This window comes from Bos javanicus, chromosome X (assembly GCF_032452875.1).
Source record: "Bos javanicus breed banteng chromosome X, ARS-OSU_banteng_1.0, whole genome shotgun sequence".
NCBI classification, from domain to species: Eukaryota; Metazoa; Chordata; class Mammalia; order Artiodactyla; family Bovidae; genus Bos; species Bos javanicus.
The window spans coordinates 58252338-58275067 of NC_083897.1; the positions used below are offsets into that span (position 1 = coordinate 58252338).

Sequence of the window (22730 nt, forward strand, 5' to 3'; positions counted from 1 at the left end):
AAGCTTGAGGCCTTTCCCTCAAGAAGCAGAAGCCCCAGCTTAGCCTGCAGTGGCTGGTGGCTCCGCTGCAACCACTTTGGTCCTGCCGCCTCCCTCCTCTACCCCTCTACCGTGCCTAACGGGGCAGGCATTCAATAAATCTGCAGTAGGTGCTGGGTAAATAGCAGACCCGTGGTCGATAAATGATGGATTGATTAACTGAAGTACTTGGCCGCTCAGTACAAGGTCTAATGAGGCACTGCCGTGGTTCATTTTCCTGTGCACCTGGGGAAGCAGAGTTTAGTGCATTAGGACTGGGCCAGGTTTATCTTATTCCTTTTTCTTTGTTTCTTTCTTTCTTTCTTTTTTTTTTTTTTTACTGCAACTTACTATGAACTGAAAGGGTGAGGGATAGAGAGAAGTGAGGGGCTGGAGGCCTGGGAGGAGCCTCGAGAAAGGGGAGTCCTGCACCTCTGCCTCAGTTCTCGCCCCTAACTGTCATTGGATTCAGGGAACTTGGGGAGCCCAGCTCTCCTGAGCCCTGAGATGGTGGTCCTGGGCTTGTCTGAGATTTGCATACAAATCACACCTGTCAGTAATTCCCGTGCTACCTTTTGACTTTACCTCGCTGTTTCTTCCTCCTTTCCTTGGACAGGAGGGCAGAGTCCCCCACTACACTCAGCCTGTGAGCCATTTACCCACTGACAACACAGTGTGACAGGCTGGGTGGAGACAAGGAAAGAGAAGAGGACCTATTGGTTTAGACAGAAACTTTGAGCCAGTGGACTATTAGATTGATGGGGCTATTCTGTGTTGTAGATATTTGTGTGTTTATTAGAGAAATACGTCATAGAATTTAGCAAGTCCCATTTCACTGGGGGCTCAGTTGCACCAAACCAGTAATGCCATTTTCTGAAAAGGCTAGGAAGTGAACTCAGAGAAGGCAATGGCACCCACTCCAGTACTCTTGCCTGGCAAATCCCATGGATGGAGCAGCCTGGTAGGCTGCAGTCCATGGGGTCGTGAAGAGTCGGACACGACTGAGCGACTTCACTTTCACTTTTCGCTTTCATGCATTAGAGAAGGAAATGGCAACCCACTCCAGTGTTCTTGCCTGGAGAATCCCAGGGACGGGGGAGCCTGGTGGGCTGCAGTCTATGGGGTCGCATAGAGTTGGACATGACTGAAGCGACTTAGCAGCAGGAAGTGAACTAGGTATCACTGTGAATTCAGGCCAGCCTGGGGACTTTGAGACTTTGTGAAGAATGGATTGGGCCTCTCAGCTTCCACTAAACCCATCTCCCTAAAGTCCCCAGAACAGTACCTGACCCAACAAGCAGATACAAAAGGAAGAAGAACTTGTGACACCTGTTCTGCACCCCCCACCTCCAATGCACCAGGCTGACTTCAGCACTGTACCATCAGGTGACAGCAGGAGATGCCAACCCTCAAGAACACCCCAAACCACGCTTAAGTCCATAGCAGCTCACCTGCCTGCTTACATGTGCTGCAGAGCGTGGGGGCCTCAGGGGGGAATCACCTTCACCACCTGGCACTTGCCTCTGAGCAGACTCTTGGCCTGACACTAGGCAGGGGAGGCTTTTCCTTTGGAAGTGTAGTGAGCTCTACTTAGACCCCCAGCAGGCTTCTGAATGCCTGGCCCCAGGGAAGCCTGCCACTGAGCAAGCAGAAGCTTGATGCCTCAGTAACCTGGCTCTGTTACATAAGGGACTACGAGAGATATGAGTCAGGGACCTCAGGCTGGCCCAGGCCCAGCCTAGCCTGGGAGTGAGGCTAAAAGGGAGGTGTGTGTTTGTGTGTGGGGGGAGGGGGGGTAAGCCAGGAAGGAGCTGCTGGAACCACTTCCCTTCCTCTCACTTCTCACCCCCTTCTTCCTCAGGGATAGCTATAGCCAATCGCTGGCCTACAAAGCTGAGTGGGAATCCCGGCCAGACCCTGCGTTGTGAGCAGCTGCTCTCCATCTCCCCTGAAGAGAAGACAAGAGGAAGTAGGCTGAATAACCAAGGCTGTTTCGTGAGTAAATTCTTCCTTCTAGGAAGGATGGGGAAGGTCCCTGTGGGGCTTTGTCCACAGGCAGGGGCCTGATTTCAGGCTGGGCCTATTTGAGGAAAGTGGTTCCCAGGGGAGGAAGGCTGATCGCATGCCTGGGGCATCACTGACCAAGCAGCTTAGGGCTCTGGTTTCCCCTCGGGCTAGTGCTGCACAATGGGAAGCCTCCCAGTCAGTCTCCAAGCTGGCTGGGATCTCACACCTCACAAACTGTTTCCCATAGGGCAACAGCCACTTTGGGGCAGAGATTTCCAGGTAGAAGGTACAAGTGAATTAGCTTTGCCCCATGAAAAGACTCCCTCCTGCCCAGATTAGCATTTGAAAAAGCTTATTTTCTAGACTCCTCCCATCTTATCCCCACTCTGACTCCTTAGCTAAAATGGATTTTGGCATGGGTACATGGTGGCTTCCATAAGCCATTTCCCCATGCTGACTCCTCATCAAACCTGCTTTGAGGCTGAGATCTAGCCTTCAGCCTTCACAGAGATCCCATTAGTCCACAGGGTCCTGCTCTGCTAAACCCATGGCCCCAAGCGAAGCCCTAACCCTTGTCCCATTATTGCAGGCAATGGGACAGCACAACATGTCCTGGGCCATTATTGCCTTCTTCATCTAAAAGAGAAATTTCGTCTTTTTTGACCCTTGTGGTCAAGGAATGCTCTCCCTTGAGTGCACTGAGCACACTGAGTGCCCCACCAAATGGGCCCAAGCTTCAGGCCCACTCAGCACATTGGCTTCCCCAGGGCTAGTGAGACTACTGCATGACACCAACCAATTTGTTATGTAAACCCAGCCAGTCATGGCAGATTATGGCTCTGTGGTCATATTGAGGGATCCCTTACATAAGAGGAGAAAGTTCAGGTAAGAGCATAATCGTGATGCGCAAACACGACGCAATGGCTACCACCAAGCTAAAGACGTGGCTGACCTTATTCCTCTCAACCAGCCCACAAGGCACAGGCAAGTGCTCTGCTGGGCTCCACCACTCAGGGGACCCAGAGACCCTGGCAGCCTTGGCCAGACACATCCATCTCCATTTACCCAGACTTCCTGGCCTTCATGACCTGTTATGGAAAGGAGCCAAAGCTCTACCTGGAATTGAGAGCTTGTTAGTTATCTGGAAGTGCAAATATAAGCAGGATTGTTAACCTTCTCTTCAGGCGAGGAGGGAAAATAAGGTCACCCTGGAAAGAGTTATTTTCTGAGGTGTGGGCTCACATGGGCCCATTCCTGGCAAGACTGAGGAGGAGGAGGAGGTGGAATTTGTGTTCTGTTCTTGTCACTTTTCTTGAAGAGCACGAATCTTCCATCCAGACCTCTCGAGCTCCGTGCTGCCCAGAGCCCCACATTGCAGCAGGCCTTTCAAGGACTCTGGCCCCATCTCTCTACTTCTCTTCTCCAAACTTGGCTTTCATAGGTTCCATTCCCATAGAACACTATTCCCAATGAGCTGTCACCCCGAAAGGAAGTTCTGATAAACAAATCCACATAAGGTGGTCAATGGTGAGTAAAACATTTACATGTTACTCTTTTAAAAAGGAAATCTTGGGTAGCAAACCTGGGTAGACCCTGCCCATTCATGAGAGAGACACACTCAAACTTTTTCCAGTCCCTAATTTATGAGCATCCTGAAAGCACATCATTTCCCTCATAAAACTTCTATCATTTGGTTAAACTTCTTGGCTTTCTTTCATTGTAATCACTAGCACTAGCAGCTGACTCAGGGAGGGAGGCCTTCTCCCCAAAGAAATAGACATTTGCTCTTTTCATGGGCATTACTACACTTGAATGAATTGACTATCAGAAAAGGACTACAAAACTGGGTTGAAAAGTAGGTTCTGGGCAACTCCACTCCTAGGTAGAGACCTGAAAGAATTGAAAGGAGCTCAAAAAGATACCTGGACACCAATGTCCAAAGCAGCATACTTCACCAGATCAAGCAGGTGGAAAGAACCGAAGTTTGTGAACAGATGAAATGGATGACACAAAATGTGGTGTATCCATCAAAGGAATGTCATTCACTCATAAACAGGAAGTAAGTGCTGATAAATGGATAGACCTTGAAAACATTGCCTCAAGTGAATGAAACTATACAAAAGGCCACATTTTGTATAATTCTACTCATACAAAATACCTCAAATAGGCAAATTCCTGAGATAGAAGAACGGAAGTTACCAAGGACTGGAGGGAGAGGAGAACAGGGAGTTACTGCTTAATGAAAATGAAGAGTTAGTCATTCAGTCATGTCTGACTCTTTGCTAACTCATGGGCTATAGCCCACCAGGCTCCTCTGTCCGTGGAATTCTCCAGGCAAGAATACTGGAGTGGGTAGCCATTTCCTTCTCCAGGGGATCTTCTGGACCCAGGGATCAAACCTGGGTCTCCTGCATTACAGGCAGATTCTTTATCACCTGAGCCATCAGGGAAGGTACTAAATAGGTACAGAGTTTCTATTTGGGATGGTGCCAAAGTTCTGGAATGGGTAATATTGCTGACTGCACCGTTGTGAATATACTTAATACCACTGACTTGCACACTTTAAAATGGTTAAAATGACAAATTTTATGTTATAAATATGTTACTGGTATATACGGATATACCTAATATATACATATTCTTTATATACATATATAACATACACTCATACGTAGTATATATAGTAGTTGCTAGTAGAGCAGCAGGGTTACTCACCACCCAAAGCCTCTGAGCACATGGAATTCACATCTGTGTCTCAGCAAAAAGACAATTTCTAACACATCAGGCCTCTCATGAGGTATACAAACCATGAATGTTACGTCTGCAAATGCATTTGTGTTTTCAACAGACAATGTGTCCTAATTCAAGGTGCCTATTCTTTGTCAGACCACTAGGCACTAAGGAAAAAGTTATTTTAAATTACCCTGGGCTAGGAAAGGACTTTCAGAGTTTGATATCAAAAGCAAAACTCACAAAGGCAAAGAATAACAGACTTAAGCACAGAAACTCAAAACCTTTTCCCAGCAAAGTCCACCATCCTCAAAATCAAACGGCAAAATTAGTTGAGAAACGGTTGCAACCTCTAAATCAGAATTTCTTGTGGTGTGGCCCAAGTACTGCTGCACTATGGAATAGGAACTTTGGATGGCAAGGACAGAAAACTGATCTTAGAGTATAAAATTAAGCTCTACAGCAGGCAGGTGGGAGAGTTTTGCCCCCCAGATCCTCTCAGTTCAGTTCAGTCGCTCAGTCGTGTCCGACTCTGCGACCCCATGAATCACAGCATGCCAGGCCTCCCTGTCCATCACCAACTCCCGGAGCTCACTCAGACTCACGTCCATCGAGTCAGTGATGCCATCCAGCCATCTCATCCTCTGTCGTCCCCTTTTCCTCCTGCCCCCAATCCCTCCCAGCATCAGAGTCTTTTCCAGTGAGTCAACTCTTGGCATGAGGTGGCCAAAGTACTGGAGCTTCAGCTTTAGCATCATTCCTTCCAAAGAAATCCCAGGGCTGATATCCTTCAGAATGGACTGATTGGATCTCCTTGCAGTCCAAGGGACTCTCAAGAGTCTTCTCCAACACCACAGTTCAAAAGCATCAATTCTTTGGTGCTCAGCCTTCTTCACAGTCCAACTCTCACATCCATACATGACCACAGGAAAAACCATAGCCTTGACTAGACGAACCTTTGTTGGCAAAGTAATGTCTCTGCTTTTAAATATGCTATCTAGGTTGGTCATAACTTTCCTTCCAAGGAGTAAGCATCTTTTAATTCATGGCTGCAGTCACCATCTGCAGTGATTTTGGAGCCCAAAAAAATAAAGTCTGACACTGTTTCCACTGTTTCCCTGTCTATTACCCATGAAGTGATGGGACCAGATGCCATGATCTTCATTTTCTGAATGTTTTCCTCAGAAATCAGGTTCAGGAATATACATTTATGAAATCATTACTTTGAAGACTCAGAGAAGCACAAATAATTTTTATGCAAATTTTTCTTGGAAGCTTGATTTCTGAATCCACATCTTTCCCTTTACTACTATATATCACATCAGTAGGGAAGGTTAAAAGAATTAACACACGTAAAACAACTAGAAATCTTGCTATTATTTTCTGAGCATCTAAGTGGGGACCAGTTGTTGCTGGCGCAGAAGCTTAAAGGTAGAGTCCAAGGGCTCTCAGAGCTGCAGGAGAACTCAGATTCAAAGTAGCTCAAATCACACTGGCTGGGGTGCTGGGGAGCTGAAGAATAGAGCTGATTAAGTAGTTCTGGATAAAATCTTAGAAATAAATTTGAGATTACAACAATGACAACAACAGAATATGGCAAAAGCTCCCCTTTCAGCTTGCTATACTTTACTGATCAGAGAATTTGTTGTTGTTTAGTCACTAAGTTGTGTCCAACTCTTTTGTGACCTCATGGACTGTAGCCTGCCAGGCTCCTCTGTCCACGGGATTCTCCAGGCAAGAATAGTGGACTGGGTTGCCACTTCCTTCTCCAGGGGATCTTCCTGACCCAGGAAATGAACCCATGTCTCCTGCACTGGCAGGTGAATTCTTTACCAATGAGCCACCACAGAAGCCCAGATCAGAGAATTAAGGCCCCTCAAATTTCAACTTCGCAAATTTTTTAATAGGCTGCATTTTAATTGAAAAAAAATTAGCTCTTTGCCCAGCATATTCTATCTGCCACTTAGGTTTTCCAGTTTTAGAAGCATTTTCAACAAATAATACAGTATAATAGATTGACCAATCATCCCAGTTTCCCTGGGACTGTCCCTGTTTGAGCACTGAAAGTCCTGTGTTGGTGGAAAGTCCTGGGATGGTTGGTCACCTGACCTAATTAGGACATTTTAACCATTTGATTAGTTTATGGGCTAATATTTGCCTCTGCTTAACAATTCTTCCTTCATCGGCAATTCTTTAGTGTCCTACTGATCTTAGGTGGAGTCTTGGCTCTGCTCTTCATTGTAAGGCATAGAGAAAGTTATTTAATTTTCTCCAGCCTTAATTTCCTTCATTAAAAAATGAAGAATGTACCACAGGGAGGAGGGAGGAGGGTTCAGGATGGGGAACACATGTATACCTGTGGCGGATTCATGTTGATATATGGCAAAACCAATACCATATTGTAAAGTTAAAAAATAAAGTAAAATTTAAAAAAAAATGAAGAATGGTGATAACAGTACCCATTTCATTGGGTTGGTGTAAAATTAAATGAGGCTATGCAGATATAATGCTTAGCACACACTGTAAACACTCAGTAGATATTTAGCTATTAATCTATTATAGTTATTAGTTACCTAACACAAGATTGAAGGGCTGGTGTATGAAGCACTTCTCCCCCCACAAGTAGTTTAGAGGGACTATTTACACACCAATGAGCTACATGCCCATTACCACTGATTCATACATATATACACAACACTGTTCATCAGGGCTTCTACCAGGCTATCAGAGTTACTGCATGTGGTTCATACCAGAAAAAAAATCATATTTAAACCCTTATAAGAATTTTCCAAGAGTCAATTAAAGTTGTAAAATCTTTACATAGGACCACACCAACAATTAAGAAGTCATCTAGCCAAAAAAAAAAAACGTTTATTGAGTACTGGCAGTATAATTAGAAGCCAAGGGAAACCCAAGTAAGTGGAAAACACACCTTACCCTCAAATTACTTACACTCTTGTGTTCCAAGGAAACCAAGAGCTAAGCTGAGAGTCAGGGACAGGTCAAAGCAGAAACCAGATAGAAATCAAGAATCTGCCCCACGCTTCCTCCCAAGAATATAGGAGCCCTTGCAGTGGGGGAGTGGGCTGTAGGAGGAAAGGCAGAAAGAGTCGCTTCTCCAGAAGAGATGGCCATGAAGGAGACAAGTTAGAGGAAAAAGACACTCAGGCAGGAATCTGAAGTATCAAATAATTAAATGGAATAGAAGTAACAATGATGGCTGTGGTATGAAGCTAGAAAACCAGGGAATAAATGAAGTAGGAAGAGGAAATTTTCACTCAGAAGACTGTCCAGCCTAGATTTTGGAGAAACCCCATGACCAGCAATAATGGCCTCCTATTTTGCCAATGAGCATGTCATTATAGACAAACTTTCAACCAAATTCAGAATCTCCAGTCTCTAAGGTCCCAGTTGTGAAGGCAAATGACAGAATGGTTTGTCTTTCTGGAACTGTTAAAGTGGTTACCACAGGACCCTGTCACTCCCCAGCCTGGGGCTTGAGTTGCTCTGTTCCCAGGAGGGGAGGCAGGGTGCTCAGAGACAACTTCCCAATGATATGCCCTGTTCCCTCCACCAAAGCCCTCAGCCCCCAACCCAACCTGGTAGCATTTCCAGGCTTTGCCAAGAACCAAGAGGTGTCAACAGAGTAGGTGGCAAAGGAGGTCTTGCTGTTTTCAAGAAATCCAGACCACCAGAAAGCCTCCCAAGGTGTGGCACAAGTGAATACTTTGATTTCAGACTTTCAGCCTCACATCTCACTCACTTAGGTCTGACCCTCCCAGGCCTCCAACCTAGGACCCAGAGCTGAGGAAGTGTCCCCTCTTATGTTTCATCAGGCCATTTTGGAGCAGATTCTCTCCCAGTTGAAAGAGTGCAAGTGCTATGAGCCGTCTTTCCAGGTGTCGCTGCCACCCATCCCCCACTACCTACGGCCCTAAGCTCAGTAGACTATTAGGAACCTGTTAGGGCTTTCGCTCTGCAGGGTTGCAGTGGCTGTGGTCTGAATACACTTGTAGTAATCTTTCACCAGAAATGAAGATTCCCTGGAAACAGCCTGGTTTCTTAGAGACAATGAGATAAATTGATGCCTAAAGCGAAATAATAGATGAGAAAGGGCTTTGATGGCGTGGAAAATAATGTTATAATAATGCTAATGAAGTCGGCAGCCTTGCTTGTCCCCTCCTGGAACTTCTGGGACTGTGGAAGTTAACATGGGCTGAGCACTAAGTGAGGTAGTTCTTGCCTAGCTCGATGGCTTTTAAAATTTCCTATTTGTGTCTCACCGACAAACCATCAAATTACTCAATTACTCTGTGGAAGCCCAAAATTACTTATTACCTTGTCTGAGTACATTACCTGCCCATGACTTGGAATCTCAGAACTAGAAGGAAGCTTAGAGACCAGAGAGGTCAAGCAACTTGCTCAGGGTCACACAGGGAACTAGACACATAACTTGTACTACAACCGAGGTCGCCCACAGAGGGTTTCTCTTTCTCTTACGGTAACCTGTGACCTTGAAGAAGAAGAAAACCCACCCAACCCCCCCCCACGCGCGTGCACACACACACACTCACCAGTGCCTCAGTCCTGTGGCTCTAAGAACACCAAACCCACAGCTGAGTTTCCTAAAGTTGCCTCTCCTGCCTCAAAATTGCTGCAGTTGTCTCCCTAAGACCGGCTCTTACCAGAGTGCCTCAGACTGGAAGACTGCAGCCACCTTTGGTCTTCCCATTGTGTTTTTCTCCTCCACTCTCCCTTTCTTGCCCTTCAGCAGGATTTCTAGAAAGTCTGACCTGCACTCCAACAACAGGCTTGCCATGACATAGACTCATCCACCCTCCTGTCCTGGGATGCTCTTTGGGGCTGCTTTTAGCTGTCACTGGAAATGGAAGGCTATGATCCACGGTGGATCATGGATGGGGAGGGGTCCCTCTATCCAGAGTTTCAAGAAATTCTCACAGGTCTCTAATTTTTCTTATTCCCCATCCTCCCCCACACCAGTAGCAGCTGAATCTGTCGGGACAATTTGCTTGCCCCTATTCTCAGTCAGGGCCACTCAGTAATTTAAAAGCCCTTGCAATTTCTGCCCAAGTTTGCCTGTTTGGAAATGGACTTTTGATAAGCGTGGAACTCAGGTCCCAAGAGCATCCCATGGCAGACTCTCCATAGTGGCCATAGAAATGTAGGCATTTGGGTAGAAAGTGCCACCGGCTATCCCCAAAACATCTACCGCTCTGTCACTCTGTCCATCTTACGTGCTCCAGCATTTCCCCAGCAAAGCCTCCGCAGGCACCTTTCCAAACAGGGCTCCCACCTGCCAGGCCTCCCCTCAGCCACACAGGAATCCAGGTAGCCTCCTGGGTCGGGTTGTGGCGGTCCCGGGCGCCCAAACCTCCAGTGCCCCTCTCAGCCTTCCAGAGGGGGCGCATTCAGCCCAGGCAGGTGCGAGGCAGCCGAGACCAGGTGCCCACCCGCGCGTGCCCCGCCACCCACCTGTGGAAGAAGAGCAGAATGGAAAGCATGGTCTGGTCGATGTTGCGGTTGCAGATGCCCTCGTTGATCAGGTAGCAGGGGTCCCGCAGTACGGGCTCTAGCGAATCCTGCCGCATTATGCTATTGAGCTTGTCGGTGTTGAGGTTCTCGAAGACCAGCTTCTCCTGCAGCTGCCGAAAGTTGCTCACGGTGGGGCTGCCCGAGTTGTTGTTGTCCCCGCCATTGTCGCGCTGGAGCCCGCTCCGGTGGGCCAGGTCCAGGCAGCAGTTGCAGCAGTCGAGGCCGACAGGTGAGCGGCAGTCGGACTTGGGCTGGGCCATGTTCTCCGGCTCGGGGGCCGCCTGGCCCGCGAGGTCAGGGGCAGCTGGCAGGTGCGCGCCCGCCGGGCCGGCCGGAGGAGACTCCAGGGTGTCTGGGACAGACAAGCTGAGAGGAGAAGAAGAGTTGGAATTGAGCGTCAAAAGCCGGCCACCGTCGGCTCGGCCCCCTCTTGGCTGCGCCGCTCGGGGTGCGAATAGAAACAGCTGGACAAACAGCTCTGAGCGGATCCTTCGGGCTCACTTCCTCCTCTTCCTCCTCCTCTCCGCCCCCCTCCTCCTCCTCCGCCTCTCCAGGCCAGGGCCGCCCCCACCCCCCACCCCGAGGTGCCGCACGCGGCCCCCGCGCCGTCCCAAGTTTCCCAAGTGTGACAGCGGGGGCCTGGGGCGGACCTGGGGTAGCAGGAAGGGCGGGCGGCGGGGCCGACAGAGAGCCGGGGCGCGCCCTCGCTCCCTCCCTCTCGGGTTCCCTCCCTCCTTCGCCAGCTCGGGGACTCGCCGGCTCTCAGGCTCTCCGGGGCTGCGCCGGCGGAGCGGTGGCAGAAGCCGAGCGCGAGTGAGTGAGCGAGCGAGCCGCGCGCCCGGGAGTCAGCGCGGGGCCGTGACAGCATGCAAATGACCCGCCGGGGGGCCGGCCGACCACGCGGGGCCGCCGCCGCTTCGCCCGCGCGCGCCCGGGAGCCGGCGGCACGGTACTGTGCCCCCTCCCCCGCTCCGCTCCCACCGGGCTTCCGCCCCCATCTTGCCCCAGCACCCGCAGGGCCGCCCGCACCTTCTGCCGTCCTCCTGGGAGCCCGGCCCCGCTCGGCCTCCTTCCGTGAGCCCCGCCGCGCTTTGGCTCGGGCTGTCTTGCTGCTTCTGGCGCATCTTGGGCCAGGAATCCCTGAGAGCCGCCGCGCCACCCCCGGTCTCGAGCTCAACGGGCGGACCAATGTGCCTGGTCCCACCGCGGACGGGTCCCCCTACAGGAGAGACGCCGCCTTCGAGAAGCGGGGTGGGGGTGGGGTGAGGTGCAGAGAGCGCGTGGCCCCTGCTGGGTGTCCGAGGGCGCTGTGCGCGCCTCGGGCTAACCGACACGCGCATGTAACAAAACTCAGACGTACGCTCAACCGCTCCTCGGTTTCTGTCCGATTCTTCTCCCTTCATTCCTTTCCCCCTTTCCCCTCAAGTGCTCTCTCCTATGTCTTCCCTGAACCCCATCTGAGATGGTCTTTGCTCCAGCTTCCTGGAATGCCAGTCCGTTAGTAGTTCTCCCTCTGTCTGCACTCCCCACCCCCACACCTTGCTTCTCTTTGCCCTTCTTCTTCTATTCTTTCTCTCATATTTATTTTTCTGTTCCTTTGCCCCTCTTTCTCTCATTTATTTTTCTGTTTTTTTTTTTCCTCTTTCTTTACTCCTTTCGGCCCTTTCCTTTCTTTCTTGCCCGCTTTCTTATTACTTTTTTTCCCCCCTTTCCTGGATTTCCTTATTTAGGATTTTTCTCTGCCATTCCTCTTTTACTCCTCTCGGTTTCTTTCTTTCTCCTTTCCTTTCCCTCATTTTATTCCCCCCATGCTCCCCTCACTTACACACCCCCTCATTCTCCTTAGTTTTGTCTCATCCTCCCCATTTCACTTAGCTTCCCCAATTTTTCCAAACTTGCAGTTTTTTGCTCCCCACCTACCACCTTGTGAAATGAAGTCGCTCAGTCATGTCTGACTCTTTGCGACCCCATGGATTGTAGCCTACCAGGCTCCTCTGTCCATGGGATTTTCCAGGCAATAGTACTGGAGTGGATTGCCATTTCCCTCTCCAGGGGATCTTCCCGACCCAGGGATTGAACCCGGGTCTCCCACATTGTAGACAGACGCTTAACCATCTGAGCCACCAGGGAAGTCCTACCTACCACCTTAGGTGATCTCTATCCTTACCTTTTGGAGGAGTGTAGTGATTGGTTGTTCATGGATGCTGCAGAGTGTCCTGAAACCTTGGCCTGAGGGGTTCTTGGCTCTGAGGGAAAAGTGCCCCTGGAGCCGAGCTGAGGTGAAAGGGCACGTTTGTGGAAAGCACGCAGATTTGTGGAAAGCGGGCAGATTTGTGGAAAGCAGGCAGGTTTAACCCCAGCCGTGTGTATGTAAGTGGTAGGGTTCTGAAGTGTCTCGGGACTTGGAGACTTGGAATAGTTTGTATACATAGAATTCAGTAATTATTGGTTTCTGAGAAAAATTCAAAATATTCCTGATGTGTTCAGTTTTCACTTAAAACTCAAATGGATTGCAGTCAGCACTTCCCCACCCTTCTTTCAGCTCGCTTTCACAAGGCCGTGGCCCTTGCGATAGACCGGTACATACTGCCATCTTGTGTTCACAAAGCGGAACATTTCTTGCCTGAGTCAGATCTTGGCGGAGACACTAGAGGTGCCCCCTAGTGGGATTCACACTGCACTCGTCCTGAGAGCACGAGGTAAAAAGAGGCAGATCGTCTCACTAAGACGGCTCGTTGGCCAGGCTGTACATCTGGATACCAGTCAGGGCACAGCCACTCTCTTTCTAGAAAGTGCCACTCCACTTATCTGAGTCTCTGGAGATCGGGCTTTCATAGATTTAACATTCCCTCTGTGTGCCACAAGTATCACCCCCATGATGAGGAGCAAAGGACAGCTAACAAACTCCTGTTTCCAAGGCTCTATAGATCTTACAAGGGGCCCGGCAATTTTCAGAAATGAAAGGAGGACAGTACTCTCTCTGCTGTAAGACGCAGAAAGCCAAAACCGATCTATGTCCCTGCCTCCTGACAGGATCCCAAGATAAGACAGGAAAGAGGGGTTGCAAGGTCACTGACTGGGCCAGCAAAGCTGAGGGTATGGTCCCTGTGTTCTCACAGACTGTTGAAGACTGTTTATCTCAAAAAAGCCAGTCGTTTAGATGCATTAATTTCCCTTTTTCTTCTTCATTGTCTTTTTTTTTTAATGTTCTTGGTTAAAAGCCAGAGGAGGTAGTAGAATATGAAATTTCATATGCATTATGTAGACTTATAGCCGACTGAATTGTTTTTTAATTACAGTGTTTATGATTTTCCCTCTTGTTTATAATTATTTTATGTTAAACATTATAACAAAATATATTAGCTTCATAAATGTTTATTTAATTTGTGTTTTGAGAACTGCAGGGGCCTTTTGCTTCTACACTTGCCTGAATTCTTTTATCTTTGTGCATAACCTTGGGACAAGGCCCTGGCGGAAGTATTTCCTTCTTGGCATTTGGCACCATTAAACTCCAGAGTTTGTCCCCTTGACATTTCCCTTGTTGTAGTCCTTGCTAGCAAGCAGTATTGTTAATAATTCAGTACAGCTTTGCATACTATATCCAGGCTGATCAAGAGCAAATATAACTTAGAAGAAAATCTAGATAGTTCTGAGATAGAGTTCAGAAAGCTGTTGTGTATTTGCACACAAGTCCAGCGTGTATTGACATATAGCATACCTTCCTGAAAAGGCTGACTGGTCGGGGCCTTCTTGGCTCCTCTCTGTGAAGCCTCCCTCTGCTCACATATGCTGTGTTGGATGGAGAGATTCCCAAGTAGCAAAACGTTCTTATATAAACCCAGTGAGCAGAAGGGGACCCATTTACAGACAGGGTGGAATAGAAAGGGGGAAAAAAAAGGCATACCTTCTCTGATGGAGTCATCAACAGTCACTCTCTGCTCGCCCTGTGCCAAGTATGGGGTGAGTGGGGATTCAGAGGTAAGTAAGACACAGCCCAAGTACCCAAAGAACTCATGGTCTAGTTGGCAAAACAGAGACATAAACAGACAAAAACAGCACAATCTGGGAATGACAATGGAGGCCTGGTGTGTGGTGGGGGAGCACTGCTGTGGGAGTGTGGAGAAGGGGTCAGCTCTGGAAGGAGGGAAAGGCACTCTGCATGGAGAGAGGAGAAAACAGAGGCCTGGAGGTGACAACAGCATGTGTGCAGGGGCTGGGTATGAATTACAAAGAAGTCAGTGTTACTGGAGAATAAGATGTGAAAGATGGAACAGTGAGAGTGAAGGCTAGGAAGAGATTTGGGGACCAGGTATCAGGGGACCTCATGTGAAATTGGAAGGAAATCCTCCTGCTTCACAAGTTTGCCACATATTCAGTAATTATTAAGAAAAGGAATAGGTATCATTTACTGAGGTCATGCTATGTGCTGGGTACTTTACATATATTATCTTATTTAATCTTCACAACAATCCTATGAAGTAGGTTATGATTCCAGTAATGAGATGGCCTTGGGAATGTTCAAGAAGCTCTCATGTCACATAAGTAGTAAGTAGTGGCATTTGGATTTGAACCCACCCCTTTCCAACTTCAAAGCTTATGCCTTTAACTATTAGGTGACTTTTTAGTTATGGTTTATCAAACATTTACAAAGCATAACGTCTATTTTAAGAAGATCACATACTCTTAAAAAAAGTGCAATCAATGATTTACTAACACACACACACTTCCTTTTTTAATATTTAAATTTTTTTATACAATTTTAAAAGGTTACTTTCCATTTACAGTTATTACAAAATATTGGCTATACTCCCCATGTTATACAATACATCCTTGAGCCTCTCTTACACCCAACAGTTTGTATCTCCCACTCTCCCACCCCATATTGCCCCTTCCCTCCACTGAGCCACTACACTGTTCTCTATATGTGAGTCTACTTCTTTTTTAGTTATATTCACTAGTTTGTTGTATTTTTTAGATTCCACAAATAAGTGATATCACATAGTATTTGTCTTTATCTGACTTATTTCACTTAGCATAACGCCCTCCAAGTCCAACCATGTTGCCCCAAATGGTCAAATTTTGTTCCTTTTAATGGCCAAGTAGTATTCTGTTATGTATGTATATATATCCCACATCTTCTTTTCCATTCATCTGTTGATGAACACTTAGGTTGCTTCCATATCTTGGTGAGTGTAAATAATGCTGCTATGAACATGGGGGCACATGTATCTTTTTAAATTAGTGGGATTTTTTTCAGATATATAACCAGGAGTATAATTGCTGAATCATATGATAGTTCTATTTTTGGTTTTTTGAAAAACCTTCATACTGTTTTCCACAGTGGCTGCACAAATTTACATTCCCACCAACAGTGTACAAGGGTTTCCTTTTTTCCATATCCTCATCAACATTTGTTATTTGTGTTCTTATTGATGACAGCCGTTCTGACAGGTGTAAGGTGATATCTCATTGTAATTTTGATTTGCATTTCTCTAATAGTTAGTGATGTTGAACATCTTTTCATGTGCCTGTTGGCCTTCTGCATTTCCTCTTTGGAAAATTGTTTATACAGGTCTTCTGCCCTGACCATTATGTTTAAAAACTTTTATTTGTGCTGCAGAGAGCCAGAAAGGAAATTGATTAATCTGGTATAATAATGAATATTATAATAGCTGAATTTTTTTATTATTACCAAGTGCTAGATATTTCCAAGTGCTTCCAGAGACCTCACCTGTGCTTTACATAGTATTATCCAGTTTAATTATCACAACACGCCTGTGAGATACTACCATCATATCCACTTAAAAGATGAGGAAACCAACACACTGAGAGGTTATATAGGGTATCTAGAGAATAGGAACTGTCTCTAAGCACTTGCAATCTGTTAATAATTAGGTGCAAGTTAAGACATACAATAGTTTTTAGGCAAGCCCATTTCCCTACCATCAATACTCAGATTTGTTAAAGTTTCTTAATGGGAGAAAGCAGATTATTCTTCCTGAAACTTTTCAAAATTGTTCACAGATTTGTAGACCGCTGTAGTTAGTAAGGGATTCTCAAATGGCACAGTGGTAAAGAATCTGCCTGCCAGGTCTGGAGATGTGGGTTCAATCCCTGCATCAGGAAGATCCCCTGGAGGAGAAAATGGCAATCTTGTGTGGAAAATCCCATGGACAGAGGAACCCAGGGGGCTGCAGTCCATAGGGCTGCAAAAGAGCCAGACTAAACAACATCAGCAATAGTTAGTAAGGGTTTAAAACCTTCTAGATCAGGGGTTCTTAACCTTTTTTATGCCAAGGACTCCTTTGACAATAAAATAAAGCCCATGGATCCCTTGGGAGAAAGCAATGGCACCCCACTCCAGTACTCTTGCCTGGAAAATCCCATAGACAGAGGAGCCTGGTAGGCTGCAGTCCATGGGGTCACTAAGAGCTGGACACAACTGAGCGACTTCACTTTCACTTTTCACTTTCATGCATTGGAGAAGGAAATGGCAACCCACTCCAGTGTTCTTGCCTGGAGAATCCCAGGGGCAGGGGATCCTGGTGGGCTGCCATCTATGGGGTTGCACAGAGTAGGACATGACTGAAGCGACTTAGCAGCAGCTGCAGCATGGATCCCTCTCAGAAGAATGTTTTTAGATATGTAAAATACAATATGTAGAATTACAAAGGAAATAAATCATATTGAAATTCACTTATCAAAATATTAAAAATGGAAATTGTCATATAATTATATATAAGTGCTTGTTATTAATGTATATAACAATATACAGATGCAGCTCTGATAACCTCGATAACTTCAAAATAATAATGAGTGTAAAAATATTTAAAGACATCTGTAATAACAGTAATGTGACATAAAACTGTGATTCCTACTGGTGACAAACTCACAGTTACTGCTAATATATTGTGATCTCTTCTCTGCATGTATAAAAGAAGGAAATCTAAATTTCAGTTAGAGATTGGTGAAAATACAGCTGTAATATTTTCCCTTGAAGTTCATTTATCCTCTGATTTTTCAAGAGTTCCTGTTCTAGACCAGCCATGGTATAATATTAATAACAACAGCAAACATGAATGAGCCTTTACTATATGCAAGGCACAGTGCTAAGGGCTTTACTACCATTTTCCATTTATTCCTCATAGCAAGCCCATGAGGTAGCCTTGCTTTACAGCTCTCAGAGAGATGGAATTACTTTTCCAAGGTTACACAGCTGGCAAGTGGAAGAGAATAACAGAAATTTATTTTCTCACAATTCTGGAAACTAGGAGTCTGAAATCAAGGTGTTGGCAGGGTTGTGTTCTTCTGAGAACTCTCTCCTTGCCTTGTAGATGGTCGTCTTCTCCCTGTGTCTTCACATGTTCATCCCTCTGTACATGTCTATGTCTGAATATCCTCCTTTTAAAGGGACAGTCATATTGAATTGAGGCTCACCATAATGACTGATGCTGAAGCTCCAGTCCTTTGGCCACCTGATGCAAAGAACTAACTCATTGGAAAAGACCCTGATGCTGGGAAAGATTGACTACAAAAGGAGAAGGGGGCAACAGAGGATGAGATGGTTAGATAGCATCACCAACTCAATGAACATGAGGCTGAGCAAACTCTGGGAAATAGTGAAGGACAGGGGAGCCTGTGCTGCAGTATTTGGGGTTGCAAAGAGTCAGACATGATTTAGCAGTGAAACAACAGCAACGGCAATAAATAGTGACCTTGTTTTAATTTAATTACCTCTTTAAAGATCTCATCTCCAAATATAGTCACATTTTGAGGTATAGATAGGATTTCAACATGTGGATTTTGAGGGGGAACACAGTATCACCACAACAGATCCCAATTAAAAGGATTCAGATTCAGTAGGTCTGGAGTGGGGACCAGGTATCTATAATTTTAAAAGGTCCCCAGGTGATACTTATAGATAGCCAGGTTTGGGTTCCCAGCCACAAAATTTCTTAGCACAGTGCTTGGACATGGTAGATACTCAATAAAAACTTGTTGATTGATTATGCAAGAGGAAATAAAATACGAAGATGAGCAACTGGGGGAAATTTTAAACTGCCTTCAGGGATCTTCAGGTTGAAGTTAGACAATTAGAGAAATAATATGTTTTGGTGCTCAGTCACCCAGTCATGTCCAACCCTTTGTGACCCCATGGACTGTAGCCCTCCAGGCTCCTCTGTCCATGGAATTCTCCAGGCAGGAGCACTGGAGTGGGTTGCCATTTCCTGCTCCAGGGGTTCTTCCTAACCCAAGGATCAAACCCGTGTCTCTTATGTCTGCTACATTGGCAGGCGGGTTCTTTACTACTAGCAGCACCTGGAAAGCCTAATCTTCCCCATAGGGCTCAAAAAATGGTAAAAATTATAATAATTTAAAAAATAGTAGCAGTTGTAATTAATAGCAGTAGTAGTAGCAATAGTATAAGGCCCAGAACGTAAGAATTTATTTTCTAGATCTTCTTAGTGCTCAGGGCTCAGTCATGTCTGATTCTTTGTGGCCCCATAGATTGTAACCTACCAGGCTCTTCTGTCCATGAAATTCTCCAGGCAAGAATACTGGTGTGGGTAGCCATGCCCTCCTCCAGGGGATCTTCCTGACCCATGGATTGAACCTACGAGACGTGTAGGTTCAAAGCGGATTCTTTGCCATGGAGCCACCTGGAAGCCACAGATCTTCTTTAAATACTGATTTATTTTACTACAGTTTGGTTTTCCATCCTTCTATCACAAGTAGGATTTACTCTATTTAGAATTGACACGTTTTTCTCTTGATTAAATTTGAAATATATATCCCCTCTGGAAGGATGCCAACTAAGCTGGTGACAGGGGTTACTTCTAAGGAGGATGTGGAATTAGGTGTGAGGGGAAAGGAGTGAAGGAGAGGGACTTTTTAGCTTTATCATTTGCCAAAAATCAGTATGTTTTACTAATATAAATTCAATATTTTTTAAGTATAAAAGCAATACAAGGACTTCCCTGGTGGCTCAGTGGATAAGAATCCATCTGCCAATGCAGGGGACACAGGTTTGATCCCTGGTCTGGGAAGATTCCACATGTCATAGACCAACTAAGCCCATGAGCCACAACTACTGAACCTGCTTGCCCTAGAGCCCATGCTTTGCAGTAAGAGAAGGCACCACAATGAGAAGCCTGTGCACTACAGTGAAAAGTAGCCCCGACTCGACACAACTAGAAAAAGCCCATGCAAAGCAGCAAAGACCTAGTACAGCCAAAAAAAAAAAAAAAAGTAATACGAGATTATTTTAGAAAATTGCTATTGCAGGATGGTAAGGAGAAGCCTCAAAATTCACCCACAATTTAGCCGGCCAAGAGCAATTTTTATCTCAACCTCTATCTTTATAGAACTGTTTCATGGTGGTCATGTATTATTGCAGTGCAGGAGACCTGGGTTTGATTCCCGGATCGGGAAGATCCCTTGGAGAAGGAAATGTCAACCCACTCCAGTATTCTTGCCTGGAGAATTCCATGGACAGAGGAGCCTGGTGGGCTACAGTCCGTGTGTGTGTGCTAAGTCACTTCAGTCATGTCTGACTCTGCGATGCTATGGACCATAGCCCACCTGGGAAACCCAGTAAAGGGATAATCTCTGGTTTTCTGATCAGTAAAGCCCCTGAAGACAGCTGATAGAAGTCAATCAAAAGCTTTTCTCCTCTTTCTTGGGCACTTATACTGTCTGGATCACAGGGTATATAGGCCACAAGTATGGTCCTCAGTCCAATCCCATCTTCCCACAAGAGCCAGGTCTTCCTTCCTCACTAGCAGTTGATGATCAGTTTCCACACCACCCCCCTCCGCAGTTTCACTAGCTAGTGCAACTCTTAGTGTTCTTGCAGAGCTTCATGGATATTGTACCTCAGGGTTTCCCTGGTGGCTCAGATGGTAAACAATCTGCCTGCAATGCAGGAGACTCTGGTTTGGTCCCTGGGTCAGGAAGATCCCCTGGAGGAGAGCATGGCTACCCATGCCAGTATTCTTGTCTGGAGAATTCCATGGACAGCGGAGCCTGGTAGGCTACAGTCTGCTGCTGCTGCTGCTGCTGCTAAGTCGCTTCAGTCGTGTCTGACTCTGTGCAACCCCATAGATGGCAGCCCACTAGGCTCCTCTGTCCCTGGGATACTCCAGGCAAGAATACTGGAGTGGGTTGCCATTTCCTTCTCCAATGCATGAAAATTAAAAGTGAAAGTGAAGTCACCCAGTCGTGCCCGACTCTTAGCGACCCCATGGACTGCAGCCCACCAGGCTTCTCCGTCCATGGGATTTTCCAGGCAAGAGTACTGAAGTGGGGTGCCATTGCCTTCTCCGAGGCTACAGTCTATGGGGTCACAAAGAGTTGGACACGACTGAGCAACTAACGCTTTCACTTTCATGGATATTGTAATAGGCATTTGTAAATGGTGGGCATCAGACATTGCTAGCTAGCCCTATTAACTCAAGAGTTCCCCTGTTTATTATATAATCAATCTTCTTGCTAAACACTTCAGTGAGAAGGCACACGAGTCGTTTGCTTTTTCCATGGTTCTTTGTTATTAGCTTTCCACCTCTCTCCATCCTGGGGATCCTGTTTTCACTAGTCCTTTCATTTAACCCAATACAGTAGTCTTCTCCCTCTTCATAAGGAAAAACTGTGTGGTACTTTCCTGAAGCTTTGATCTCCTCTTGAAAGAAGGAGGTAAGGGCAGAAAGAAGCCAACTGAACCTGGAAGCTGGCTGTCAGGGTGTGGGAGTAAGGAAGATGGGGGCCAGGATGATATTTTCTGTCTTCTCTGAACTGAGAATCCAGGCGAATTACAGACATCAAGGCAAAGGAGGGTAACCACCTTGCGGAGATAACTTGTAAGGCTTCTATATTGTTTGTAGATCCCAAGCTACTGATTAGGGGCCCCTAACTTAATATAGTAGAAAAATGGTTTGTGTTGTTGTTGTTGCTGTCTGTTAATATCTTTCCCAAGGTGAATCTCCCTTCCTGCACTAGCTTTTTAAATCTTGATGCTGTGCACTCAGATTGATCTATTTACCCTACCTTCCACTCCTTGGAGCATTCTCATTTACCTTTCAGCCACCTCTGGAATTGTGGACTCGGTTTATCTAGCCCTTTGTCACTGCTCTATATGTTGATATTCAGGAAGCCTCTAACTTGTACACAGGCTAGGATCTCAAAGTTCACTCTGGAGTCAATTGTTTGGAAGGTGACATGCATTTTTCCATAGGAGAAAAAAATTGTTATAAATGGTAGTTATATTTCCAGATCAGACCATAAAAGACTTTTTTAAACATTAATGTACTAGAACTGTGGGCCATTTGTGATGAAAAAGTAGAAAATCTTCCTAATTCAGCAAAAACAGGAAGATAGTCTAAGGGAATAATTCTTAGTGTGACTGCTGGCTGGCACTGGAATCAAGGAGGTTGAACTAGATGAGGAAAATGGAGAATTCACTCCATTTTGGAGGCTCTCAAGGGGACTTATCGGGGACTTGGGAAGGCTACACTAGTTCTTTATTATTTCTAACTTCACTTCAAAACTGATGGCTTTCAGTAATAATGACTGCTATGTACTGAGCATCTACTGTGTGACAGACCTTGTGGTAGACAATTTTCATATTTCTCTTCATTTCACCCTCACAACAGCATGCGTGGGTGCTAAGTCACTTCAGTTGTGTCCAACTCTTTGCCACCCTGTGGACTGTAGCCCGCTAGGCCCCTCTGTCCATGGGATTCTCCAGGCAAGAATACTGGAGTGGGTTGCCATGCCCTCCTCCAGGGGATCTTCCAGACCTAGGGACCGAATGCAAATCTCTTATATCTCCTGCTTTGACAGGCAGTTTCTTTACCACTAGCACCACCTGGGAAGCGCCCTCACAACAGCACTATGAGGCAAATGGTATAATGACCTTTATTTTACAGATGAGGGAACTGATGTTCAGAAAGGTCCATAAGCTTGATGAAGGTTATTCACACAGTATAATGGGAAACCGAGTCAGTGGTTTCCCACCCCACAAATTCATGCTTTATAATGTGTTACCTGGCCACTCTTTTCTTTTCCTTATCTGGGCATATCATGAGCACTAAGGCTACCAGCCATAGAGTTGCTTGTTAGCTTACAATGTAAACAAGGATCAGAGAAACCAAGAGAGGTGGAGGGAGGGAGAAAAGGAAGGAGGAAAGGAGAGAGTTTTGCTAGGCAAAAGTTCACCTAAGAAACCAGTGCTTCTCACTGTACTGTGCATACAAATCACCTGATACTTGTTAAAATGATTATTCAGCAGGTCTGGGTTGGGGCCTGAGCTCCTGCATTCCCAACAAGCTCCCAGGTGATGATGCTACCCTTGGTCCATGGGCAACACTTTGAATTGCAAGACCACACAGAGCCAATGATAAGCAAGCAAACATATTAAGCATCAT

General features: G+C 46.2%; 1 protein-coding gene across 2 annotated transcripts in view; it reads right to left on the reverse strand.

The window, feature by feature from the left end:
- TSC22D3 (TSC22 domain family member 3) overlaps nt 1-11516 on the reverse strand; it is a 66372-nt gene extending 54856 nt beyond the window's left edge. Inside the window, exons 1-2 of one of the 2 annotated variants that reach the window (XM_061409381.1) lie at nt 11338-11516; nt 10249-10674 (exon numbers count right to left, since the gene is read on the reverse strand). In XM_061409381.1, coding sequence (XP_061265365.1) covers nt 10249-10674; nt 11338-11432 — 521 coding nt within the window. In that variant the 5' untranslated portion in view covers nt 11433-11516. Of the gene's footprint in view, nt 1-10248; nt 10675-10958; nt 11103-11337 lie in introns of those variants that run through there. The other variant, XM_061409382.1, reaches the window with a different exon arrangement.
- Between the last annotated feature and the right edge of the window lie 11214 nt (nt 11517-22730).